Below are 24,118 nucleotides of genomic sequence, written 5' to 3'. Positions count from 1 at the left end.
CTGATCCTGCAGATGCGGGTAGTCGCTTTAAAACAAACACGCACTTCTGTCCTGGTCCTCATGCTTTCAGTCTTGCTTGGATTTTTTTTTCTCTCCTTGTAAATAAAAACAATTATTCATGCTTTCTGATCATTGAAGTGGTGGGCTGTGTTTTGGTCAACGGTTTGTTCCTGGAACAATTACTGAAGCATTTGCTGTGCGAGGAGGGCAGGACAGTGCCCAGCTATATAGAGTGTACACTTCCAAATTTTAAGATAGGAACCTTTGCTTTTGTTCCCAAATTGAGGGAGCTTGTTTGGAGAACTGCAGGTTGCCCCATGTCTTCTGTGATTTTGTTGTGAGACCTGGTTTGGAGGTTAGGTTGTTCGGGTGCATGTACTAGGCTGGGGACAGTGACACCTGGTTGGAACACTCACACCTTTTGTATTTTCCCTCTACCCACTGAAATCTTGCAAGCTGTAGAAAAGTATGATGAGGTGTCAAAAATGTGACCTTGTGGTAGCTGCAAATCCATGTGTTACTTACTGTTGGCTGTGGTTTGGGGCAGCCTCTCAAGTGTCTTTATTCCCTCTTTTTGCCATACTCCTTCCAAAAGCCACATCTTCCATACTGACATGATTGAACATCTGCCTTACAAAGCCTCATTGCTCCTTTTTTAGTGTAAAATATTGCTGTGGAGTGACAACCTGTTCAGAGGCTGGATGCACTCGCCAAGCTTTCTGTCATGCTCTTAGGTCAGATGCGCTTGTCTGTCCGTATATCCAACTGTACCCTTAAGAAGGGGCAAAGTGGTTTGTGTTGGTCCTGCTCCTTGGCCCACCCCAGCTGCCCCTCTGCTCATGAGGAGGCCTGCTGGCTTCAGTGGGACTTTGTGCAGGTTCCCATACAGGACAGTGACATTACTTTGCTTATCTTACAGAGGAAGAAAAGTTGAGAGATGTATGGCCAGGATCAGTTAAGTACAGTTTTGGGCTGTAGAGAGAGCTTTGGTCTGTCTGAAGGAGCTTTTCCTTTCGTAGGCAGCTTGAGAAACCCCAAGTGGAGTATGCAGAAGCAGGGTGCACCCCTTCTTGCAGTGGAAACAGATGTCTGGTTTGAGGCTTGTCAAGAAACTAAAAATAGCATTACTGATTCTTTGCCTTTGGTTTCACAGGTGAAAATTTCAAGTTGGTGAACTCTGATTACCTTAGCTTTGAAATAAAGGAGGAAATGCAAGAATCTAGGGGAGCTAGAGTCTTAAAATTGTACTTGATTGCAAGTACTTTTTAAAACTCACATAAAATAATCAAAAACTGACTTCCTGCTGTTTTTTTCAGCTAATTTTCCTGCTCTTCCATTTCCCACCAGCTATCCTGCTGAAAGAAGCAAACATTAACTTGTGGGCTCTAGGTTCTCCTTGCTGAAATTCAGAGCCATAACACACCTGAGGTTTCTTTGGTGGTAGACATTTTGTTAATAAACTTGTGAAACGGGGTGTGTTTCATATGATTCTACACTGTATAATAGCAGAATATTGCAGCATTTTGTATGTCAGAAGAAACTGGCTAGAGCATATGCTGTGCATTGCCTTCAACAGATCCCAGATGTTTTGTAAGGACCCAGTAATTTCTGTGATAAACGTTGTAACTTCTAATCCTGCTAATGCTAAATTTTTTGTATTTTTACCAGTTTGAATTTTCTGGTATAAATTTTTTCATGTCTGTTTCCTTTAACAACATAATCTAGCAAATTATAAATATACAGTAGTACTTAGGAGTAGGTCAGAAATATACACTTTGAGTGTGCTTGCTTTTATTAATAGCACTAAGTCATGGAGCTGTCTTTCCATTTTGCACACCAGAACCCAGAGCACCAAGTGACACAAGACAGGCGAGCTCAGCAAGCTGTTCTTTTCAAAAGGGGCTGCTGGGGGAATTTTGAAGGCTGTCTGCATGGTGCCCTGTCACCATGGGGGTTTACTGGCTCTAGGAGAAAATGTGGAAATGATCTGATGCTGTGGAGGAGGATTCTCCCTTTCTTTTTCTTCCTACAGGAGGGGATCTACTTTGAAGTATAACTGGAGTTTTGTATGGGGAGCTGGGAAAAAAAGCTCTTAGTTTGAGTGTAGGTTTATATGACTGTTGAAGCATATAGATGAGGGTGGAAATGAATAGTGCTGTCAGTTAATAAAATGTGAGTGAACAATAAAAGTAGTCTGCAATTTTTTTATTGCTGTTTTTAAGAGGTTCTTCATAAGAAAAAGTTTCTGTATTTTATATCCTGTCTAAAAAAATATGCCACTCATCACATATGTAAAATGACATCGATCCAGTAGGTTACAGCACCAGAACAAAAAGCTTTGTCAAGTGACACCAAAACATTTGGAGTGGGACTAAAGAGGTTATAATACATCCCAACTGAGAGAGGTGGAAAACAAGAACAAGAGAGTGATGCTCCTGTAAGATGGAGGTGTTGATTTGGGGTCAAAGCTACTTTTTCAATGTTGCTATTTGGCTAGTGACTTATCTTTAACTTTTCATCCTTAAGATTTGGTAGTGGCCCGTGGAGTACGGGGGAGCAACTTCTGTTTCCCTGCTATATGTAGGACAACTGTGTAACCATAGCTTCACCTTGCAGCACCATGCTTAAAGTACCTTTAAGAAAAGTGTAGCGTTGCTTCTTCTCCTTATATTTTTATTGGCATCATAATTTCACATTCATATGGTATGGCTTATGAAAATACTTTTCAATGATATGAAAAATCAGGTATTTTTTAGAAATCTATTTGTTGTAGTTTGGACATGCATCACAAAGTCTTGTATGAGTTTCATTTGCTAGAGGAGATAATTAAGTTTTCAATAAATTTGGCACTAATTTTTCTCCTTATAAAACTGAAACATAGCAGTGAGAAAGATGATCTTGGTGTGTTACTCAAGCAAATGTTTGGTAAAAGGATTTTGTAAGTGGTGCATGGTTCTAAGTTTTTGAGACATACTTTGCTAGCATCTTATCATTTTGTAGAATAAATTACTGCCCAGTGCATTGAAACTGTGTATTGTAGTGTTTGCTTTTTTGCATTTGTAACATTTGAGGCTGTCTGTTAAAGTGCTGTGGAAATAATTTGTTCAGTTTTCCATACTGAGCTTATATTGGTTGCTTGTTTTCATAGACTGGCTTAAACAAGGCATAGTATTGGATCCTCATGGGTAAATTACTATTCATAAAGGTTGATGCTCAAAGATTATACTTTGTTTTTAAAAATTTGGGCTGAAATTCACAAACCAGAAAAAAATGCAGAGTCCAGACTGATGTTTTCCAGTGTTGTGTCAGATGTCCTTTTTGTAGCTGGTATCAGGTGCACTGTCCAGACTGTCCACACCTAAGGAAATAAATTAAAAGCAGAAGTTATTACTTTTTAAAGTTCTAGGTCTGAGTTTTCTTATATTTGCTTAGCTTTCTTTTTAGTTAGTGTTCTTCTTAGTTTTCCTGGATGGTAGTGGTGGTGGTGAGGCACGAGGAAGGATAGTGGTTTTTTTTAGTACTTAATGGATTCAGTGTAAAGATTTCCTATGGGCTGTTAAGAACTACGAAGAAAATGCGTGCCTTCACTCTTTCATTATAAAAAGAAACTGAAAGGCTTGAATTAATGTAGAAACAGAAAAAGGCAGCTCCCATGGGAAGATTATTACTCTTAATTGCTGTAGAAAGATCACTCTTAATTATTAAGCAGGTCAAGCATATCAATGACCACAGAGCTGTTTCATGCATTTTGCTGAACTGCCCTAACTTAAAATGGTTTCTATCAAGATAAAAGTTTTTGACTGTGGCTGGTAGGAGAAAAAGGAAATGGTTGGGTGCAATGATATTTGACAAGAATGTAACTTCCTATTGCCATGAGCTTTGCAGCCCCACAGTGCTTCCTGTCAGTGCCTCCCTCTTTCCTCAAGGCAGGAGCCAGATTTCACCAGCCAGAGAAGAACTAGTCTCTCTGGCATGTGAAAGCGAAACACTTGAAGGAGGGTTGCTGCTGACTTGACAGAAGTTGGCCCTTTGCTCTTTGTCATGGAGACAGTTTATGAGTAAAATGGGGTGTTCTTGATGAAATGAATTTTTACTTTAATTGGTGAAAACAGAATTGCAGTTGCTGCTTTAAGAAGGTGAAGTCTGTTTTCACTTGGATGTCTTCCTTCTGTACTGGTAATTGTCCTGTAGACATGCTGCAGAAACAGCAAACATGTTCATTGTTACTTTTATGGGAATTAATTTAGTTGAGGCAGGTGTGATAGAATTGGTATTTGTTTCTTCTGAAATATCTGCCTCTTCCTTTGTTCAATTCCTAGTTATGTTAGTACAGGACTATGCTTAAAAACTACCCTTGCCACTAAAATTTTCTGTTGTCATTTTGCCATTGCAAGGACAGAAATACGGACTTAGCTACCTAGTAAATAAACATACTTGTGTTCTTGTTAGGTAGAAGGCAGGTGGTTTTGTGGCCTATCTTCTGACTTTTTAAAGGTTCTTTTATCCTGCCTCTTTCATGAGACCATGCTATGAATTTTGAACTGCTTTCAATAAAAGGCTTTGAAAACTGTGGGTAGGGAATGGTGATTTAAATTTCATGGTACTTCAACATAAGTCTTCCAGTTAGTGCTTTGTTTTTAACTGGAGAAGGCAGCATGTTGACACCATAGAAGCCTTTTCTCTAGGTCCTTCTCCTTGTACTCTTTCTCTAGGGTTCATGTTTTAAAAGTGTCTGAAAAAGGTTGTGAGCAGCACATCTTACTAGAAAACGTTTCGTTTTCGGTTTACAGACTGTGGGCCAGAGTTTGGCTAGACAGTGTGATCTTTCAGAGATGTGGAGTCTCATAGCTTCTCTTGAAGGGATTTTGAGTTGTGGAAGTTGAGCAGTGTTCTTCAGAAAGCAACCGTTTATTTGCATGTATTAAATAGGCCAGGGTGCTTCAGGTTTGAGTGCCTTTCTTAATGCTAATGAATTGAGTAAGATAGGTAAAAATTAACATTGCAGCGATTATTCGTGATCTTAGTGGCAGTTGTTGAAGAACAAACTTGTGTTTTGCAGGCAATTTAAATGTTCTTGGGGGTTTTTTTGGAGGGTTTGGCAACTACAGGATAAGGAAATTACTGAAAAAAGTGAGTTTGGCTATAAAGTTTTGAGGTTTAGAAAGGAAAAGAAATAGCATGAGCTGCCATCGGGATTTGGGTTTTTATTTTGCATAGTCATGGGCTAGAAGCATTCTTTAAAAAGACATGAAATGCAGTATTTTCTCACAACCCCATAGGTCCAGGACTTGGTAATTAAATATAAAATGTCAAGAATACCAAGACTCCTGATGGAGCCAAAACTGTGTGTTTCTATTAGGCAAGTGGCTCTTTTAATTTGTCTTGGGAAGAGCTTAAAAGTGTAAACTGTATTGTTTCTGAAATTTCAAATTTAACAGAAGATTACTGACTTCTTAAAAAAAGATAAATCGTAAAGAAACTTAAAAAAGAGAAATGTGAACTAAAGGTTTTACTCTAAGTACTTATAGTTCACCTATGGAATATTGCAGAATGAAAAGGCAATTGTCGAATTATATGAAGCCAAAAGTAAAATTAAGGTAGATGTTCTGCTTGCCAAGATATTTGGGATTTGCTGGCAGTGGTAGAGGTGCTTCAGAGGAAAATATGTTTGGTGTGCATTTTGATCTAGCAGGCCCTGTACACTCATGCAAAACAAATAACTTAGGTACTGTCTGTCCAAGATGCCCACAATATACATGATCCCCCTGGACCATCTCTGGAGAGTGTTGGTTATTGCTTGAAATTTGGGAGGCTAAAGAATTTCGAAATAAGAGGTTTCAGAAAAGAATTCCAAATGAACTCAAGTCATTGTGAATTAATGTCTTAATTTACTACAGATTGCAGTTATTTCAGAAGTTGAGGACTTATTTGTGGGAGGGAATAATTCTGTTCTACTGTTAAACATACTTTACTGTGCTGCTTGTGCTACTAAAATACAAACCACAGGTGCAGCTGGAGAAGAAAACCTTTTCTTTTCACCAAGATGCTTGCTGTAGAACTTTGTGCCTCACTGCTCATCTTCTCCACTAGGTTTCTTCACAAGCCTTAATCTCATTTTTATTGTGGTCTGCATTTAACTTCTTTGGACATTTTTCAAGGAGACTGGGTGTGAGGATAGGGAGAAAAATCAGGTTTTTTAATCTATGTCTTTCCATTTACATCCCATTGAGAAATGTGAGATTTAAGGGCTGTACTGTGAGATACTGTAAGGTTGATGATTGCCATTTTGTTGTCATTTTGTAATAAATAAAACTGACGCACTGCTGGCTTAGGTTCTGTGAATTCTGCCAATGGTTTGTGTAATTGTTATTGCAGAATTTGGTAGGCAAAGGGAGCACAGGCAGCGAGAGGAGAGAGGGTTGCCCGGGAAGACAACTTACGGCAGTGGAAACACCAGGGCTAGAGTAATGGAGCAGAGGGGGCTACTCCAGTTGCTGGAGGAGAACAATGCACAAGGGGCCGAGTTGAAGTAACAGAGAATGGTTTGTGCTTTACACATTGTGCTAGGCATACCTACCTCTTTATTTCACTACCTTGGGAAATAAACTAAGTAAGCTCATTGAAACTCCTGTGAGCAGGTCTTGGCTATATGCTGCTTCAGAAGTTTAAAAAATAATAGTTTAAAAAAAGAAAGAAAATGATAACATTGCTAGACCTGTCTTCCTCTTTAAATTGTGACTTTGGCCAGAAATCATGGTATTTGCTTTTAGAGAGGCTGTCATATCCATTTCACTGTTGGGGTTGTTGGTTTGGGTTTTGGGTTTTTTTTTTTTTTGTTTTAGTTTGGGACTTTTTTTGTTTTGTTTTAGTTTGTTTTGGTTTTGATTTTTTTTGATTTAGCTCCCCTTTCCTATTTTCCTGTAGCCAAAACATGCAAAATAGCAAGCATGCGATCCTTGATGGGTAACACTGTTTAGACCTTTCCTGCTTTCTGGAGTCTAGGATTCAGTCTCTGATGTACATAGTAGTAGTAGATCAGAGGAAATAAAGATGACCAACCTTCTTCCAGAATCATAGAGTGGTTTGGGTTGAAAGGGACCTCAATCCAGTTCCAACTCCCCTGCCATGGACACGGACAGCTTCCACTAGACCAGATTGCTCAGAGCTTCCGACCAGCTTGGCCGTGAGCACTTCCAGGGATGGGGCATCCACGACATCTGTGGGCAACCTGTTCCAGTGCCTCACCACCCTCACAGTAAAGAATTTCTTCCAGAAGCAGCACAGCTCTCTGGTAAAGCATGTAAGAGAATTCCTCACAATGGGTTGTGAATCCCAAGCATTCAGAAGCAGTGAGTCAGTCCTCCCCCTCTTCCCTAAACAATGCAGTGCTAAAAATAAGGATGCTTTTTTCCTTCTAGTTTTTCAGTGTTTGAAATTCATATTTGTGTTCTTTTGCCTGCTGGTCATTCTTTTTCTTTAAAAAATAAAAAAAATCTAGAAGGACTGAGTGGTTCATGTGTTGTCACAGGTCGGTATGGGGGAGCAGGAGAAGTCCTGCAGGTCTCTCGAGCTGAGGTGACAAGCATGACTGCACTTCTCCCAAGTGCCAGGGCCCTACAGGGACACACCATGTATAGCTTGCCCATGAGGTCTGTAGGGTTGTTGCAAGCTGAAATAGTTTCTGGTTTCTGAGAACTCTTTCTGCCTCTAGGAAGGAAGATAAATTTGGTTACAAAAAAAATCACAATTTGAAACTATTCTTTTTCTGTTTTTGGCAGAGTTGCCTTGATGGTAAACTGAAGTTTTAATTTTGTATTTCCAAACAATTTCATAATCTCTTTCAAAGCTACTGTACGTCTTTTAGGAGCTACAGTTTAACCTTCCTAATACTGCTTGGTTCTTTTACTGCCTTTGGTAGAGGGAAGGTTGAGAGAAGAGAGGGACTAGGCATGGGATAAACAAAACTTTGCATCGGTTCTGCAGAAGACTTTGGTTCAGCTGCTTTTTCTGTTTTATGTCAATTTCCTCTTAATTACATGTTTTCATTTGTCAAAATAATTTCTTTTCATCAACTGTAATCAGAGTGATTAAAAGTATTTGGATTTGGTTGTTTCTGTACGTGTTCTGTTCTGCTTTTTTTTATCAGGTGTAGTCTAGAGGAATGAATCTAAAATTAGTCTTTAAATCAGGGGGTTTAAATTTCCTATTCTGTTTCAATTTACATAAAAGAATTGTGCTTTCCTGTACAATACGTGCACACTTTTGTATCTCAAAACCTCATCTTGTGGGTTCATTAACATTGCTACACTGGTGGTATGAAGTGCCAAAATGCTCGGCATAAGTCACATTTTACTTTTATCAATATACTGAAAAATAAAACAGTACTGCCTAAACAGATTCGCTCAAAAAGGACTTCTTGTGTGTTTAAGAATTCAGTCCTTTTTGCCTGCTGCTTCCAAGAAAACCCTGCAGCCATAAAGCAAAAAACTCGACAATAAAATGCCTTCCCCCAGCTTACTATTTCATCATCTGCTGTGAACAAAGGGTGCGAAAAGGAAGGAAGAAGAGAGAGCACCAAGTAGCAATTATGATTATTCTCAACTACGGACGCTGCTATATGAATCATCGGATAATATGCATGCTAAGATAATATAAAGTAATCAATTAAAGTGAAGAAATAAAGATACAAGGAAGACTTAAAGGAGCTAATAGAAGAAAAAAGAATATTTGGATCAACTTGCTTTGAGGAAATGTCCTTCACTCCTGGTCAAATGCAGTTTATTCTGCAGATTGAGTGTTTTATGTGTATAATTAGATTAATTAACTCATTTTTAAAGTTTCATTAAAAAAAAACAAAACAAAAATATGCCAATGCAAACCCTAGCAATTTATTCAGAATAGATTTGGTCTTTTTTTTTGATTTTTAGGAGAAATATTTGTCTTGTGATTTTGACCATGAATAAATCTGCTATGAAGGATGACCTATTTCTGTTGAACTTTGGGGGAAATAAAAGGATTTTGCTTACTTCAAACAAATGTTTGTAATATACATTGCATAAAAATTTTAGAGTTTCGGATTGTAAATGAATACATAAAATCATACTGACCTGGTTGTTTATCTATTTTTACTTAACACCTTGAAGGATCTGAAAGAAGCAAGGGCAAACAATTTCAGTGGTATGTTTCACAGTGCTCTCAGCATGCCTGTATTAGCATCCCCTTTTGTTAGTCCCGCATCAACAGGACACCAAAATGTTCTTTCCTGGAGCAGGAAACATTGTAAAAGGCTGGAACCTCTCCGTGTTCTCAGCTGCCCTTTTCCCTACAGATAAGCACCTCTGGAGCTTCTCAGTGGAGGGAACGTGATGGCTTCACATTTTACAGCTCATGTACCTTTTAAAAAACAAGAACAAAACCCTCTGAAATTGCTGCCCTGGAGTTACATGTTTCTCTGCTTCCACAGGTGGTTGAGGGTGCTTGCATTCCTCCATCCTACTTTTCTCCCCTGGTGTCACCCCTCTTCCTCATCTCACCTTCCTCTCCAACCCCTTTTTTTTCTGCTCCACAACCACTTTTCTCCCCAGCAGGTGTTCCTGGTGCTGGGGGTTGTGTGCACACTCAATATTTGTCCCTGTCTTCTGGGTGTTTTCTGTGAATTGGAGTGATGAGCTGGAGCCACAGGTCTCATGGGCTTATCCTCTCCTTCCCTACCAGAACCTTCCCCCAAATCTTCCTCGTGCTCTAGGTGACCGTGTGGTGCCCTCTCTCACAGCTCAGTGTTTCAGTTGTTCTTACTCTTTTTTTTTTCCCTGGAAATGGATGGGTCAGATTTTTAAATATGTTATGTGGATGGAGAGGAGGAAAGGCATTGAATTGTTGGACTGGCAAGTGATAACAGCACCAGTTAAATGAGGTTTTTGATACAAAAGGCTATTAGCACTGAGTATTCAAAGTAATTGCCAAAAATTTCCTTCCCCTCTTCTGTTTCTTTCTCCTGTTTCCCTCCAGTTCACTTGTGCTTAAAAATGTTCTCTGAAATGTTGGAATTGAAGTGCTCTATCAAAATCTGTCATTCAGAAGATGTTGTTCAACTGGTCTGCCAAAAAAAAGAGAGGCCATGGAGTATGGAGTCCAGCTTTGTGAAGTGGCATGCTTAATGGAATGTTAGCTGATTTTAATAGCAATGAAAGAGTCGTTGGAAACCAGTTTTTTTCTGTTAGGAAGAGGTCTGTTTCTCCACATTTGTTGTTTCAAGACTTCCATTCTTAAGCAGATATTTGTGTCATTCCCAGGCCTGTAACATTCTCATGAAACAATCTGTGTACTTTTTTGGTCATGTCATCTGTAGCCAAAAGAGTAATTTTTGGCATAACTTGAGATGAATCTGTTGGTGAAATGAGGTCCTTAAAAAAACCCAATTTTTTTGTTAAAAACTGACTTCAAAATTTAAATGTCTTAATAAGTTGCCTTAGTTTATTTCTATGTCAGATCCCCCACAGAGAACTGAATGTGCTGAATTGTGTTTGGAGCGCAGGGATGTGGAATGGTGTTCTGCCAGCTTCCATCTGCCTTTAAGAGACTTGCAGTAACACACTGGAGAAGTGCACTTCTGATGTAGATGGGCCTGCCTCTTTCTCTCTATAGCGATGACTTTCAAGTGTGATGAGCAGAATGTTCCCCTGCCCGTTCCCACTATTCCAGCCTGTCATCTTCTCCCTTGAGGGAAAAACCCCCAACCCAAAACAGTGGTAGATCTCTTTCCACTAGTCCTGCTGTTGAAGAAACTCAGCTCTCAAGTTATGTTTTGGCAGTGCTTTGGGACCACTGATAAGCAGTGCAGATGCCCTGGAGCTGGACAGCGGCTGAGTGATAGGCACACTGCCATAGGAATGTGGCTGTTCTGCTTTTGGGGCCAGGCTGAGGCTTGAAGCAATTTAGCAGCTTTTGTGGGGTGCAGAGCAGAAGCTGGATGTCTTATAACCACAGAACCATTCCTGGGCAAGCGGTGTACTGGGATGCTCCGAAATTATCTCCATGCTCAGGAACCAGCTCAGAGCCTGCAGAATTTGTTAGCTGAGGCTTAGCTTCAGCCATTCCAAGTCCAGGCTCCCTTCTCCAGAAGGGGTGGATGGCAGCCTTGGGATCTTCCTTCTGCTGATCTCACAGGCTTTTGCCATTTTCTGACTAGTATAGGGTTGGCTGAACAATAATACAGTGCATTTTTGAGACCTAGTGCTACAACGTGGCCGTGTTCACCCAAACCAAATGAAATGCAGTTTCCTACACCCACAGCTGGATTTTGCACCCAGTTGGTGCATTTGGTACCTATTGCAGAGAGCGAGGGTTGAGAGGAAAAGAGTTGATGCTGCTAGAACTCTCGAGAAGGAAGGTTAGCAAGTCTTGGAGAGCCTCTGCCAATTACATGAATTGGCAAAGAGAGGCACTCAGGTTCTTGCTGTTCTCAGCAAGGATTTTTCTGGTGGGAAAAGGTATTTTAGCAGAACCTGTAAGGTGCTAGAAAATTAAGTGGTGGTGAGGTTCAAGATTGTACTGTAGTGCATAAATTGGTGGCTTAACTTTTATTCTGCTGTATATGTGTGTGCATATATGAAAATTATCTGAGGAGCTTTAAGAAATGTGCCTTCCCCAAATGTCTGTGGCTTTTACTATAGTAGTACTTTTAATTTGTGTGTGTTTACAATGGTACTCAGACTTTCCTTCTGGGTATGTCCTTGAGGCTGATTTTTGGAAGGGGAAGGAGTTGCTGATTGCTGCGGTGTTTCTAGGAATGGAACAAGAGCTGACTGCAGCAGAGACAAGGTGGTTGGAAGGGGACTCTCAGTAGCAGCTCCTCAGGAATGCTACCTGGATATTGCATTCCTCCTGCTACAGCAGCAAGGGAATTTTCTCCCTTGTATGAGTCTGTATTTTCATAGAAGCTGTCGACTTTCATAGTAATAAATTATGATTTTTCCTGACTGGTAATAAATTATGGTTTCTGTTTTACTTTGGAATATAGCAGCAGAATTGTGTATGCACTAATATATATTATAGGTGTAATGTTACAGAACTACATTTTAAAATTTGGAACCAATTAACTGTACTACCACACATTATGCAAAGCAGCAGGATGACTAGTGAGACCATAGTCCACGTCTCCCTTCCCAGACTCATCCTTACTAGAATGCTTATTAGCATCATCCAGTAAAGATGAAACTGGCTCTGCCTAGGCAATGTGCAGGCTGCTTCTGGGAAGTTTTTAACACTGTAGCACTGGGTCTGTAGATGTAATGAACAAGTGCAGGGCTTTTTTTTTACCACTGTGGTTGTTGGGACTTGCAGAGGCCAAGTTTTAATTGATAAAATGGTGAAGATGTCCTGGGATTTCTATATTATAGGGTGTCAACTGATGTTGAAATAAGCTAAAAATGTGGTAGAACTGATGGAAACTTTATTGTGAATTTTCCTAGGGCAAACGAAAGATGATGGTGTATGTGTTTGACAGTATTTCTTACTCTTTTTTCCATAGAAGAAATAAGTTGGCTTTTGCGTTAAAGCCACAGCTACACAAGCATTTCTTTTGATGTCAGCCTTTGCCTAAGCTGGTATTTACTCCTCTACCTCTGCGTCTCTCAGATGTGCACACATAGTGCTTGCGCAGATGTTGAATTAGCAAGACTGGGGATCTGCTCCATGCTGATGTAGTTTTCATTCCCCAGGACTCTTTTTAGTTGTTTTCCCTCCATAGTTTACTGCACAGCCCCATAAACAGGTGTATCACTATGACTAGGGAGGTATGTGCAAGGAAGGGAGGTTGTCCTAGCCAGCGCTACCTCTATAATGAGATACTTCTCAAACTGCATCTTTGATTAGCATACACTTTCCTTTGTTAAAAGGTCAGTCTTCCAGCAGTGAGAGGAATGGATGAAAAGTTTTGGAAATACTGTGTTCAGAACATAAAGAGTTAAGAGTCTGTACTGTATATTCCTTCCCTGCAAAGTGTAGCATCATGCCCACTAAATATTAATTGTGCTTCTTTTCCCTTCTTTTCAGCTTCCCAACAAAGATGCCTCCAAGTGGGAAGGCCTTACATTTTCACCCATCAGTTCTGCATTTTGGAATGCAGTGAGTATCTTATATTATTATTATTTTAGTTAATAATGAAGTGTGGAGGAACAGCTCTACTGAACTCCATTTGGGCAAAGAGCATTAGCTGAGATCATACATCCTCTGAAAAAAAGAGAAGTAGTAAGTAATTGCCATGGAGTTGGAACTGCTTTTCTTGCCTTGCACTGCTTTGTAAGTTAAAATCAACATAGTTCTAAGAAGGAGGAAAAGGTAGTAGGGAACTGTAATGTGTTCTGGGTATATTTCAGGGGAATCTGCATGGATGTGAAATCATTACTTCATGCTGGTTGTTAATTTTTTGAAAGATTGCCTTCCTAGTGGAGAGAGAGCTTGTTTCCTTTAACTTCTAAAAATGAAATCCAGAAAGTCTTGGGCAAACTATAATGGTGGAATACATGAGATTTTTTTCTTAGGTCTCTTTTAAGAAAACTTAAAAAAATTATTCTTAAATGATAATCAGCTTTTGGTCTGTTGGTAACCAAAAAGAAACGCAGTCCCCTTGTGAGTTAAAGGAATGTTTCAGAGGATGTACTGGAGGAATGTCTGAGATGTTGGGTTTTAGGATGTACTAGCTTAAGCAAAAGCCTTAAGAGAATCATTGCTTTAGCTGACAAAATAAGGCTTAGTTATATAAACCTTTTATATTCAAAACTTTGTGCTTTGTAAGGGTTATTTTTTCCTTAAAACTCCCAGTGACTCCAATGAGTTTTGTCTAAGTGCACCTCTCATGTCCCAGTGTTACATATTTGCTTTGTACACTAAAGGCAAAATTTGTTCAACATGTTTCCAGAGATAAGTTACAACTAGGTAATTGTTGCAGATGAACACCTTTTAGAGTGGTTTGTATTTGTTGCTTTTTTTCATGCATTGCCTGTGCTTATAATGTGAATAATATATTTATCTTTTTCTCCCCCCTACTTTAGGTTATTGGGGTTACCCAGAGCTAAAATGCTACATGCCTACAATCCTAGTAGAGATAGAGATGTTGTAGTCAATTCAGTGTTTACAGCTACTAGACAGTTTCATGTGTCTCCTGCTCATAGCCGGGTGAGTGTTGATGTACTTTTGGAAACTATGTAGTGGCCAAGTGCCAAGCCTTCGTGCTTCCTTTGGCACAAGCTCTTCATTCTGTGTTTTCTCTTCGTGCTTTTTTGTAGGACCTCCAACTCTTTCTCTGTTTTGCTAGTGTTTTTTTTTACTCACTTCTACTTAGACTGGTATGGGAGGAGACATCCAAAACCTACAGTAGGAAATGTGTTTGACAGTAACAGAAGAAGAGAAGAATTTTTTAGTGTTAGAGAGGCTGTTTAAATCTCGTTCTGTTCTGAGCAGCATTATACAGTGATCCACAGGCATGTGGGCGTTCTGTAGCCTTGAATTTTCAGTCTTTTGAATGGTCTTGCATATTCTTCTGAAAAACCTACAGTGAAATGTTTTATGCATTTCATATTGCAATTATGACCATAATTGCCTTTATAATCTAAGACCATTATTTCAACTGATTTTTTTAAACAACATATAACAATATAATGCATGTTAAAAATGAGTTGCTGTGATCTCAATTTGATGAAGCCCAGATTTCATCCTCTGCTGATGCACAAATGGGTTTTATTAGGTTTTCATCTGATTTGTGCTTTTACTATGGCTGAGTGGTTATTACTGTGCAGACATAAATGTCATTGTTCTTTCAGTTAGACTATCTGTTTACTAATGGTGTTGCCTAAGTTCAGCTTTAACTCACTTGACTGTGTATCACAGGGGGATTGATTCACTTTGTAATAGCCATCTGTATGTGGGGAAGTGTTTTTGTGCATGCAGAGGCTGTTGGTGATGCATGGTTAACAACTTAACAAAAAGAAGCCTTGACCAATGAGGCCTGAGCTAGCTGAGAAACTCCAGCCATTATTTGGCAAGCTACTGCATGGTCTCAGTTCTTCTCTGTAGTGAGAGTTGAGAGTTGTGGACAGGTGAAACTTCTCAGCACTGAAGTTCTGCTTAGTGAGATCTACAGATAGGAGTGTATGTGTGGAAATATCCACTGGGCCGTGTGACTGAGTGGTGGGTGTGTGATCACTGGCACCAAGCAAGCAAGCTTCTTTGTGATCTCTGCAGGTGATTCCAGCGATGGGAAAGGTGTCTTTCAGAGTACTCTTCCTGCCGGCAGAAGAAGGCAGTATTGAAAGCTCATTATTTATAAATACCTCATCTCATGGAGTACTTTCGTGTCAGGTAACCAGTCTTGGTTTTAGCTTGAGTTTTGGATTTACTTGTGTTTTATAAAGTGAGTTTCATATTTTTAGAGACTTATCAAAATTTGTTGAATTCCTGATAGAAATCAGGTAGGGTAATATCAACAATACATCTCTTTTACCAGCTCATGCTAGTCTCCTGATCACGTACATGTAGATGGTTAAAATTGTTACTGTTAGTGGGGCTACTTGTGGTTGTAAAATGAAGTGTATGTGCATACCTACAAGATCATTGTCTAGTTGGTTTCATATACTACTGCAGTCTAGACTGCACTGTGCTGGAATGCATTTGTTATGAAAAACCCATTAGAAAATATTTTAGGTGCTTTTCAGCTACTCTGCAGGATTTTATGTAAACACATTAGAGATGTAGCACAGGCTGAGAAATTTAGGCCCTTGAAACATGAAAGTAGAAGTAATGGTTGTGCATTAAAGCTGTCTATTTTCTAATTACTAGCGAACTCCAGCAGGTCTTTGGCTTTTTAAAAATTTTATGAGGGACATTATATACTCCAAATTCTTGACTTTTATTAATTTGTTAAAGAAAAATTTTAACTCTGAATTCAGTGATTTATAAAACAAGATGAGCTTTAATCAATCATTTAGCTATTTCATCTTCATACTTTGATACTGTGCTGGAAAACAAAGCTCCTTAAGTTGAAGCTTAGGTAAGTTCATCTGAAATACATGTTTTGTAATACAAACTTTACATTTATCTAGTATTTATTAGAGGAAATGTCACATTTGACAGGAACATTTCATTAAGGATGAGGAAAAAGTGCATTATAAAGTGATTGACCTTTTTTTTTTGACATCCCTCCTCTCCTTGTGCTCACTCCTGAGCATTTATTGCCCGGTCAGCTCAACCAGGGCCTTTTCAACAAGTTGTAGGGAAGCAGCTGTCAGTGCCACCTAAAAATCAGTTTGTTTCCTCTTAGGCTGAGGCAAAAATCAGCAGCAGACTGGTTTTCATGGACATTTTCACCAGTGACCTGAAACAGAGGAAGTAGCTGCCATTGATTTCAACTTGCATTAGGTTTAAGAGTTTCAAAATCAGGCAAACTCAAGTGTTTGATGCACAGTTACAGTGCTTTTGAGAGCCCCAAAGTCTTGAAATGTTTGATGTCTCTAGTGCATTTATACAAGAGTATGTACAGAAGAATCATCCACATGGAGATGAGTTACCATTATAGTAAAATATACTTTGTAAATACCTCCATGAAAAAAAAGCCATATTCCCTCTCATCTGGTATTTTCTATCTGTAGTCAGAGATCTTCAGTGAACACAGAATGCATTTTATTATCCTCTTAATTAAAAAGATGTGGGATTTTTCTATTAAAAAATAATAAATCTTTGCATACATGTGAAAAACCACAAGTAATTTTTCTTAACCTCTGGTGATGCCCCCCTCCTCAATGTCTCCTGGCTCCCCCCCCCCCCCCCCAAGTTATCGTGTGTCTCATTCTCATAAACTAATCTTGGTGGAGCAAAATATAAATGCAGTAAAACCATACAACTTAAAAATCTTACAGTGTTCTGAAAATTGCAGACTTTGAAAACCAAAATGATCAGAAATTATTTTACTCAGTTTTTAAAGTAGATGGCGATATATGTATTGTAATTGCCTGAAGAATAGCAGGAGAATTTAGGTACTTTCTTTTTGGGATAACCTGATACTCTGCTGGTGTGTGTCTTTGTAATAGTGCCTGAATGAGTGAAGATTCTAAAGTGCTATTTATGTGTATGGTTACTTTCTGCATTGGAACTTTATGTGAATAAATTGTCTTTTGAAAGAACCTAATGTGAAAAACTGATCTCTTTCTTGGGAAGATTGTTATTATTAGCAAAATGATTTTGTAAGTTGCTGCTATAAGTGAAATACTAGATGTTGATGTAATCAACTTTTTTTTAACACCAGGTTTTTGGAACAGGAACTCTGATGTCTTCTCCAGAAGAACCTAAAGTGCAGCTAGCAAATGCCTACTTACTGCTTCCACACATTCAACACGTCCAGGCATCACACACACTGGTACAGTAAACATTTTGAGTGGAGATGGAACCTAAATCTGCTTAACCATAGGAGATTTTTGACGCCAGGTTGTTGGGATGCAAGGAACATTAATAAAAAATCTGAGTACCAGTGACTGCAAGAGAGAAATTGGTTTCTGTGATCAGCTGCTTTTATGAGACAGTCTTTGACATTTAAACTATTTACACTTGTTCTTGTTCATGCTCCTGTGCTGGGCTGTTCTCTCAGTTGTGCTGATGAAACTAGCTCAATGGGTTTTTTTCAGGTAGTATCTGAAAGTTGTAGGCATGCTGTTTTACAGTTCAGTCTGAATCCCTGAGTAGTGAAGTTCTGGGGAACATTTGACATTTTCCTTACTGTAGAGTAACAAGCATTATCCCATGCTTTATTTGTGGGGAGTACAAGCTTGAGGTTGTCTTTTGCAGCATGATACCACCCGGCACTAGTCTTGTTGCAGGACATGAGTTGTGAGAAAGCATTGACTCAGTTCTCTGGGTGTAATTTTGCTGTGCTGTGCTGTAATTGAGGAATTACTCTTGCTTGGAGTGCTCTGGCTGTGGTCCTGGATCCCAGGTTTTCTGGTCTCCTGGCTCACTTGTTGGGAGGAAAGAAGAGCTGTGTCCAACACTGAATGTTTTGGTATGTCCACGTGGCCATTCAGCAGGGGCTAGTTAGCACTAAGCCATAACAGATGGTGGAGCCCATATAGGTCATCTTTGTTTATCCAGCTTCTAGGTGTAGTCTTTGCTCTAATTGCCTGGATTTTGCCATTGTTTAGTATTTGGATGGCACTAACAGCAGCTACATCACTGCCTCAGTATGTTCAAAATGGTGTAAATGTCAATGGAGGAGTGACATGCAGGGTAGAGGACCTTATCATAGGAGGCACAGGCGTCTCTTTGCTGACTTCCCAGAGGAGTTCGAAGTTTGTGAACTGATGACTTGGGAAATACTGCAAGTACTGGCAGGAATCGAACACTAGTTAAGCTGTGTTTTGGGCTGGTGGGCAGAGGGTCAGAGAAGCAAACATGTGGAAGTATGGTGCTTGGGTGTGGAGAAAGAAGGTGGTTGGACAGTAGAGGTTTCTTGGTGTGCCATCCTGATAACTGCCTGCAAAACACTGATGAAACTCTGCTGAATCATTTTTGCAGGGACAGCTTATTAACACCATTCAGAGTGGAAATACCAGTTTAGGGTCTGTGACTGTCCAGGACAGAAACTTTGAAGGATTGACCTACAGGAGGAAGAGCAGACTTGTTCAGTGTTTGTTGTTTTTTAATGGTACTGTAGCCAAACTCTAGGAAGTGGCTTGAACTTTACAGTCCTGATAATGATGCAGGAATATATCCAGAAATCTTTTATAGAGCCATGTCTGATTGACATCTCCTTGATGGATGAATTATTTCCTAAGTAACTGCCTGCTGTACTCTCCCCCAGCAAGAATCCTAGACCTCTGTCAGAAGTAGGGCTTCTTGCAAATCAGATGGATGGTTCAGATTTTTAGGGTTTTATTGACAGAGGCCTCTGTTTCTTTAAAATTTAAGCGTGAGAACTTACCAAAACTGGCAAGAATTTAATTTGTGTGACTTCTATCAGTTGTCTCTATTCAGTTCCTATAGTATTTGTGGGTGCCGAGTTGTGTGCACATACAAGTGTATGTGCCTGTGTACCTGATACAGAGTAGAGGCACCAGGTAATGAAGTGGCAGAGGTTGTACTGATTTGCAACGCTTTAACTTTTCCCTGCTGTGACACTCCTTTTCAATTTGCGTCTGGTACGAGCATTCGCTGCATAACTCAGCTCTCTGCTCTGATGCATTAGCAGTGATATTTACAGTGTAAACAGAGTGCTTGCACTGATGGGAGATGTGGACGTGGTCCTGGGTTTATCTTCTTGGAAACTCTGCTTCTGACAGTGTTTTCTTCTCAGATGCTTTATCTTCTCTTTAGGGTTAACTCAGAACCATCCTGTTGGTGTTGTAAGATAGTGGGCATGACAGTTACATGTCTATTGTCTGCCTTAGAGAAATGCAAACCCATTTCCTTTTCTGAAGATAGCTTCACAAATAAGTAAAAATTTCTCATAGAAAACAGATCAGCATCAAATATACCCCAATAGCATTTTTCCCCTCTGTATGTTTTACATTAGCAGCTTTCTATGTTAGATCTATGCCAGGTCAAGAAAAACAAAGGCTGGAAAAATATAATGTACTTGATTTTTTTTTTTCGATGGTGATATGGGGGTCTTAAACTACTTTAAACTACAGTGGCATTGAATAAGGACTAACAAATCGTTTTTTAGGACAATGGAAGCAGTAGTATTCTCTCAAGAAGCACTCATAATGGAAGTCTGAGCTTAAAGGTTTATCTGAGGTGACCCTCAAAGTTGTAACCTTATTACCTTATTAAAACTCCACTAGCAGCTGTGACTGTGAGAGGTTAGGAAGTGGTGCATGTTTTAGAATCAAATGGGGTTTTTTTTCTGCTCTCAGAATTTGATGAGGACAAAAGCATCTGTAAAAAAGAAAGGAGGTTGCAGGGGTTCAAGTTGCTGGGGACAGGGTTTGAGTCACTGCTAACCACCTTTGCAGGGGTTACATCGCCCTCTTGTGTGAAACTTCAGTCATTTTGGTATGAAATCCTATTAAATAGGCAATGCAGGTGTTGGCTTCATTTTTCCAGTGCTTTTATAAAACTGGACCCCGTGAAATGCCACACTTGTGGTAAATTTCGCTGCTCAGGTGCCCCCTGTCTGCCCCCTTCTTCCTGACCTAGGGAGGTACGAAATAGGGTGCTAGAAACTTTCAAAAGTTTCTTTGGTTTTCCTTTTCAGCATCAAATTATTATAATTCTTTAGAAGTCAGTTTCATCAACACCTCCAAAAACTTTAACCTGCATATACCTATTGAGATATTTAGTTCAGTATCACAAGAGAAACAGAGGACGGGGGTTCCACATCGGTTTCAAAATTAGATGGAAATTTTGCTGTAATTAAGGCACTGATAGATCTGTCATTCTGATTCTGGTTTTTGTTTGTTTGTTTTTGTAATTTTTTATTTGATTTAGAATCAAGACCTACTGGCTGAGCAGTTTTGCAAATAATTTGACACTGCAGATTTTCCAGATAGCTTTCATGAACTATACTTGGCTTTGTTGGTGCTGTTACCCCATTAGATTTATGAGTGCTTTACAAGGTAGCAAAGTCAATGTCATCTTTTATTTTATTTTCTTTTCCCATTCCAGTCAATAAAAAGGCAACACAATCAATAAAAAGACGAAACAAGTATTTTCTGTCTGTCCATTTTGGCATGAAACCTATGTATCAGACCATGTCCAAGAATTATTATGTTCTTGGCCTAGCAGCTGTGTTTCAGTATCCAGTCAACAAAGAAAATACACAGAAAACAAGGAAATAAGCTTTTATATCATACAAAAAGGGTCTGTTGAATACAGTTTTTTGACATATGAAAGTTTATTAGAATTCTCATGCAGATGCTCTAGAAATATTGAATGATCATGTGTAATAATACTTCGATAAGTAAATAAATACTGATAGAGTCCTGAAATTTGGAGACTGATTGATGGCCTACTGTACAGAGTAGTCGCATTCATTTTAAAAAATTCCTTACATTGCTCTGTTATGTATGCATGGAAGCAGTCTGTTATCTTTATAATTTATGATATATGAATCAGATTTATGTGATATCATTTGAAGCAATGTGCTTGATGTTTTCTTCACTTTTCTTTCTTACAGGCAGAAACTATGAATGCCACTCTCTTACGGGTTCACCTTGAATGCAGTTTACCTAATGACACATATCAGTTAGTTAAGGTATGTTTTATTATTATTTTGTATCTATTTAGGTCTTCTATTTTAAGCCAAGCTTAGAGGGATGCTTTCTAGAGCTCTAGAAGTTTTAGCAACAATGCAGTTTTCAGTGTCTCAAAGGGGAATTGTGCTTTTATAAAACTGTATCCTGGGATACCAAATAAATGTGACACATGTCACACTAAAATCTTTATGAGAGAGGGAGATGAAAAAAGATACCCAACACTCCATAAACGTCCAGAGAACGAAACCAATACCAATCCAGCAGGCTAAGTGTTCTAATGTGTGAGTGTTGTACTACTTACATGGGGCACAAAACTGATTAGATCCCTGTAATTTCTTTTCTCCAGAAATGTCTCACGAATGTCTGGTTCACAGTGAGAAGTGGTCAGTGAACTGAGGGGCTGAAGCCTGGGCTGGCTGGTCCATGTTCTTGGGGGTCTCTGGAGGAGGCCGTGGACCTGGGCCATGAGGAGGGACGAGTATGTTAGCAGAGACGCCCCCTCCAAAAGCACTGAGGCCCAGACTCCGTAGCTGTATTTCTGTACATTGCACGTGGCAGCTGTCCTATGCTGTTCATCTTCATGTTTGGTTCTTGCATTGCATAGTGCATAGGTACACCTGAACAACTGAGGTTGCATGGAGTGCAGCTGCCTGCTCTTTGATCTGAGATTCCCAAAACCATGCCTGTGCTCCAGTCTCCATGGCAGCCTCCTCTCCTGCTCCTGGCAGCCATTTCAAGAGCTAAGGTTTTCTTTGATGCTGTGTGAGCGGTGAGCTGGCATCCCATTCCCAGGCACTTCCTGGCTCCTTGCTGCACTTCAGATTAGCTGAAGGTGTTTTGCTGCACTTCTGAGAGCACTTCATGTGCCAGTTCTCTGCTCCTCCACATCCTAAGCAAATTAGTCCTCTTGGTAGGGCATTGGAGCTTGGGTTTAGCCACCTTTGTGGTGTGATGCAGAACCAATTTATGTTATTCACTGTTGATTGTCTAGTTTTGTTTTGCTTTGTTGGCTTTAATTTTTTGTGTGAAATGGTGTCTGTGTCTTTGTAGTTGCTAGGACTCAACTGTGTTAACAGCAGCCACTCTTTACAGATAGAAATAAGATCCTACTTGTATTTATCTGAAGTATTCTAGCCAGACGACAGTGTTTTCTATTAAGAAATGTACATGTATGTTTGTTTTTTTAAAATTACTTCAGTGAGAAATGGAGACAATAAACACAGGATTTGGAAAAATTAACTATAAACAGACCAGTGAACATGAACTGTCTTCCTACCATTAAGACACATGCATCAGTCTGTTTATGGCACATTTTATTGAAGGCAGAGGATTTAACAAAGGAAACTGTTTTGCAGTCCCTGAGGTGAGACTGACTGAGGCAGTTTATGAATTTGCATTCTCTCAAGGTTCGGTGTCCTTTTTAGTTGTTTTTGTCTTTGTTTTTGCTGTGCTGTCTGTACTTGCACTGTGTTTGGTTTCTTCTGAGATTTTAGCAGAGATCCTAATTACTCCTGTTTTGCCAGCATTTTGGTGCTGGAAACCTTGTATATTAGATAATACCTTTGATTAATTTCTCAAGATACCTCACTGTAATGAATTTTTTCTGTTCTATCCCCCATCACACACCCCCCATATCTCTTATCTCACTTCAGAGTTGCTGTTTTATGTCTGATGACCCAATGCTGCTAGAAATGAGCTTAACAGTAAGAGTGGAAAATGCCCAGCAAGATTTTGTGGAGCACAGACAATACTTACTGGAGAATCTTTTTGTTGTTTATGTAGCAATGGAAAAAACAAAGACCTCAGGTAAGTCCTAAATATGTCTCTTAATTGTAATACAGCTTGGTTTTATACTTAAATTGTAATTTGGTGTGCTAAATTGAATAAAATTCAATTACAACTTAATTTCATGAGTGAGGGAAGCCAAATCAGTTCAGTTAAACACAGCTTGTCAGAGAATTTGTGTAGAGTTACCTTAAACACAGTTCTCTTCATGAAGGTAACAGTTGCAAAGTTGTAAACTATATGTTTCATTCCTTTATCTGTTTCATCTTTTATCATTCTTGTATCTGTTTTTTATCTTTTTTCTTTCTTTTATCTGTTTCATCTTTTATATCCGTTTTCATTCTTCAATCCTCCACGCTTATGCATCTGCTTAAGTAGTATGGAAAGATGACGTGGTCCTTTGATTTCTACAACTGCATTTCTGATTTCCCGTTAATTAAATTGACCATAATGGGACTGTGAATGCAGAATGGTTTTTACAATACTGGGAATATTGACCGTTTTGGAAAGTAGGGTAATGAAGTAATAGAGATGTCCGCGTCATTTCTTCTTGTAAACTAGAATTCCACAGGCAAAACAATCAACTCCTTGCAGTTTCTTTATGCTGCAAATCCTCTAAATCCAGGGGATTTTGAATTATCATAGAGCTTTGCAGTCTGTTAGAATAGCTTTTTTTTAGACTGCCGGTTTTACTTACTGATTGGAGAGGAAGGAACTGCTTAAGAATCCAGATTAAAATAATATTTTTTAACATACTTGTTAAAAATTAACATCTTTTTGTCTTTTGCAAAATGCCTTTCAAAACCTAGTCACAAAACAATATGTGCAATATATACTGTTTCCCTTGTGCCTGTTCTGTGATGTGATATTTCACAGCTGAAACTGAAATAGCCACTGTAAACCAAGTTTCCCTGCTGGTGAGATGCCAGTGCTATGTTATATTGAGTTGTGGGTGTACATTTATTCTGATGCTGGTAGAAAATTGTTCACGTCCCTTGTGTCAAGGGTGCTCGCCCTGAACGCTTTCAATGGTTAAAGTACTGGAAGTCTGCTTTTAGGGCTGTTTTCTGTTAAATGTGGTGCACTTATAAATC

The 24,118-nt window shown here is 39.2% G+C and overlaps 1 protein-coding gene across 6 annotated transcripts in view; it reads left to right on the top strand.

Annotated features, from left to right (window-relative positions):
• Window positions 1-24,118, top strand: part of TMEM131L (transmembrane 131 like) — a 77,474-nt gene that overhangs the window by 21,772 nt on the left and 31,584 nt on the right. For 5 of the 6 annotated variants that reach the window (XM_027635694.1, XM_027635696.1, XM_027635692.1 and 2 more), the window contains exons 4-9: window positions 13,054-13,125; window positions 14,052-14,175; window positions 15,241-15,357; window positions 17,297-17,407; window positions 21,161-21,238; window positions 22,892-23,045. In XM_027635694.1, the coding sequence (XP_027491495.1) occupies window positions 13,054-13,125; window positions 14,052-14,175; window positions 15,241-15,357; window positions 17,297-17,407; window positions 21,161-21,238; window positions 22,892-23,045 (656 nt within the window). Of the gene's footprint in view, window positions 1-13,053; window positions 13,126-14,051; window positions 14,176-15,240; window positions 15,358-17,296; window positions 17,408-21,160; window positions 21,239-22,442; window positions 22,603-22,891; window positions 23,046-24,118 lie in introns of those variants that run through there. The other variant, XM_027635697.1, reaches the window with a different exon arrangement.

The sequence above is a fragment of the Corapipo altera genome, unplaced genomic scaffold (assembly GCF_003945725.1).
Source record: "Corapipo altera isolate COAL_440 unplaced genomic scaffold, ASM394572v1 22b, whole genome shotgun sequence".
NCBI lineage: Eukaryota > Metazoa > Chordata > Aves > Passeriformes > Pipridae > Corapipo > Corapipo altera.
The sequence above is the reverse complement of the archived record's forward strand: the minus strand, read 5'-3'. Positions and strand labels throughout refer to the sequence as shown.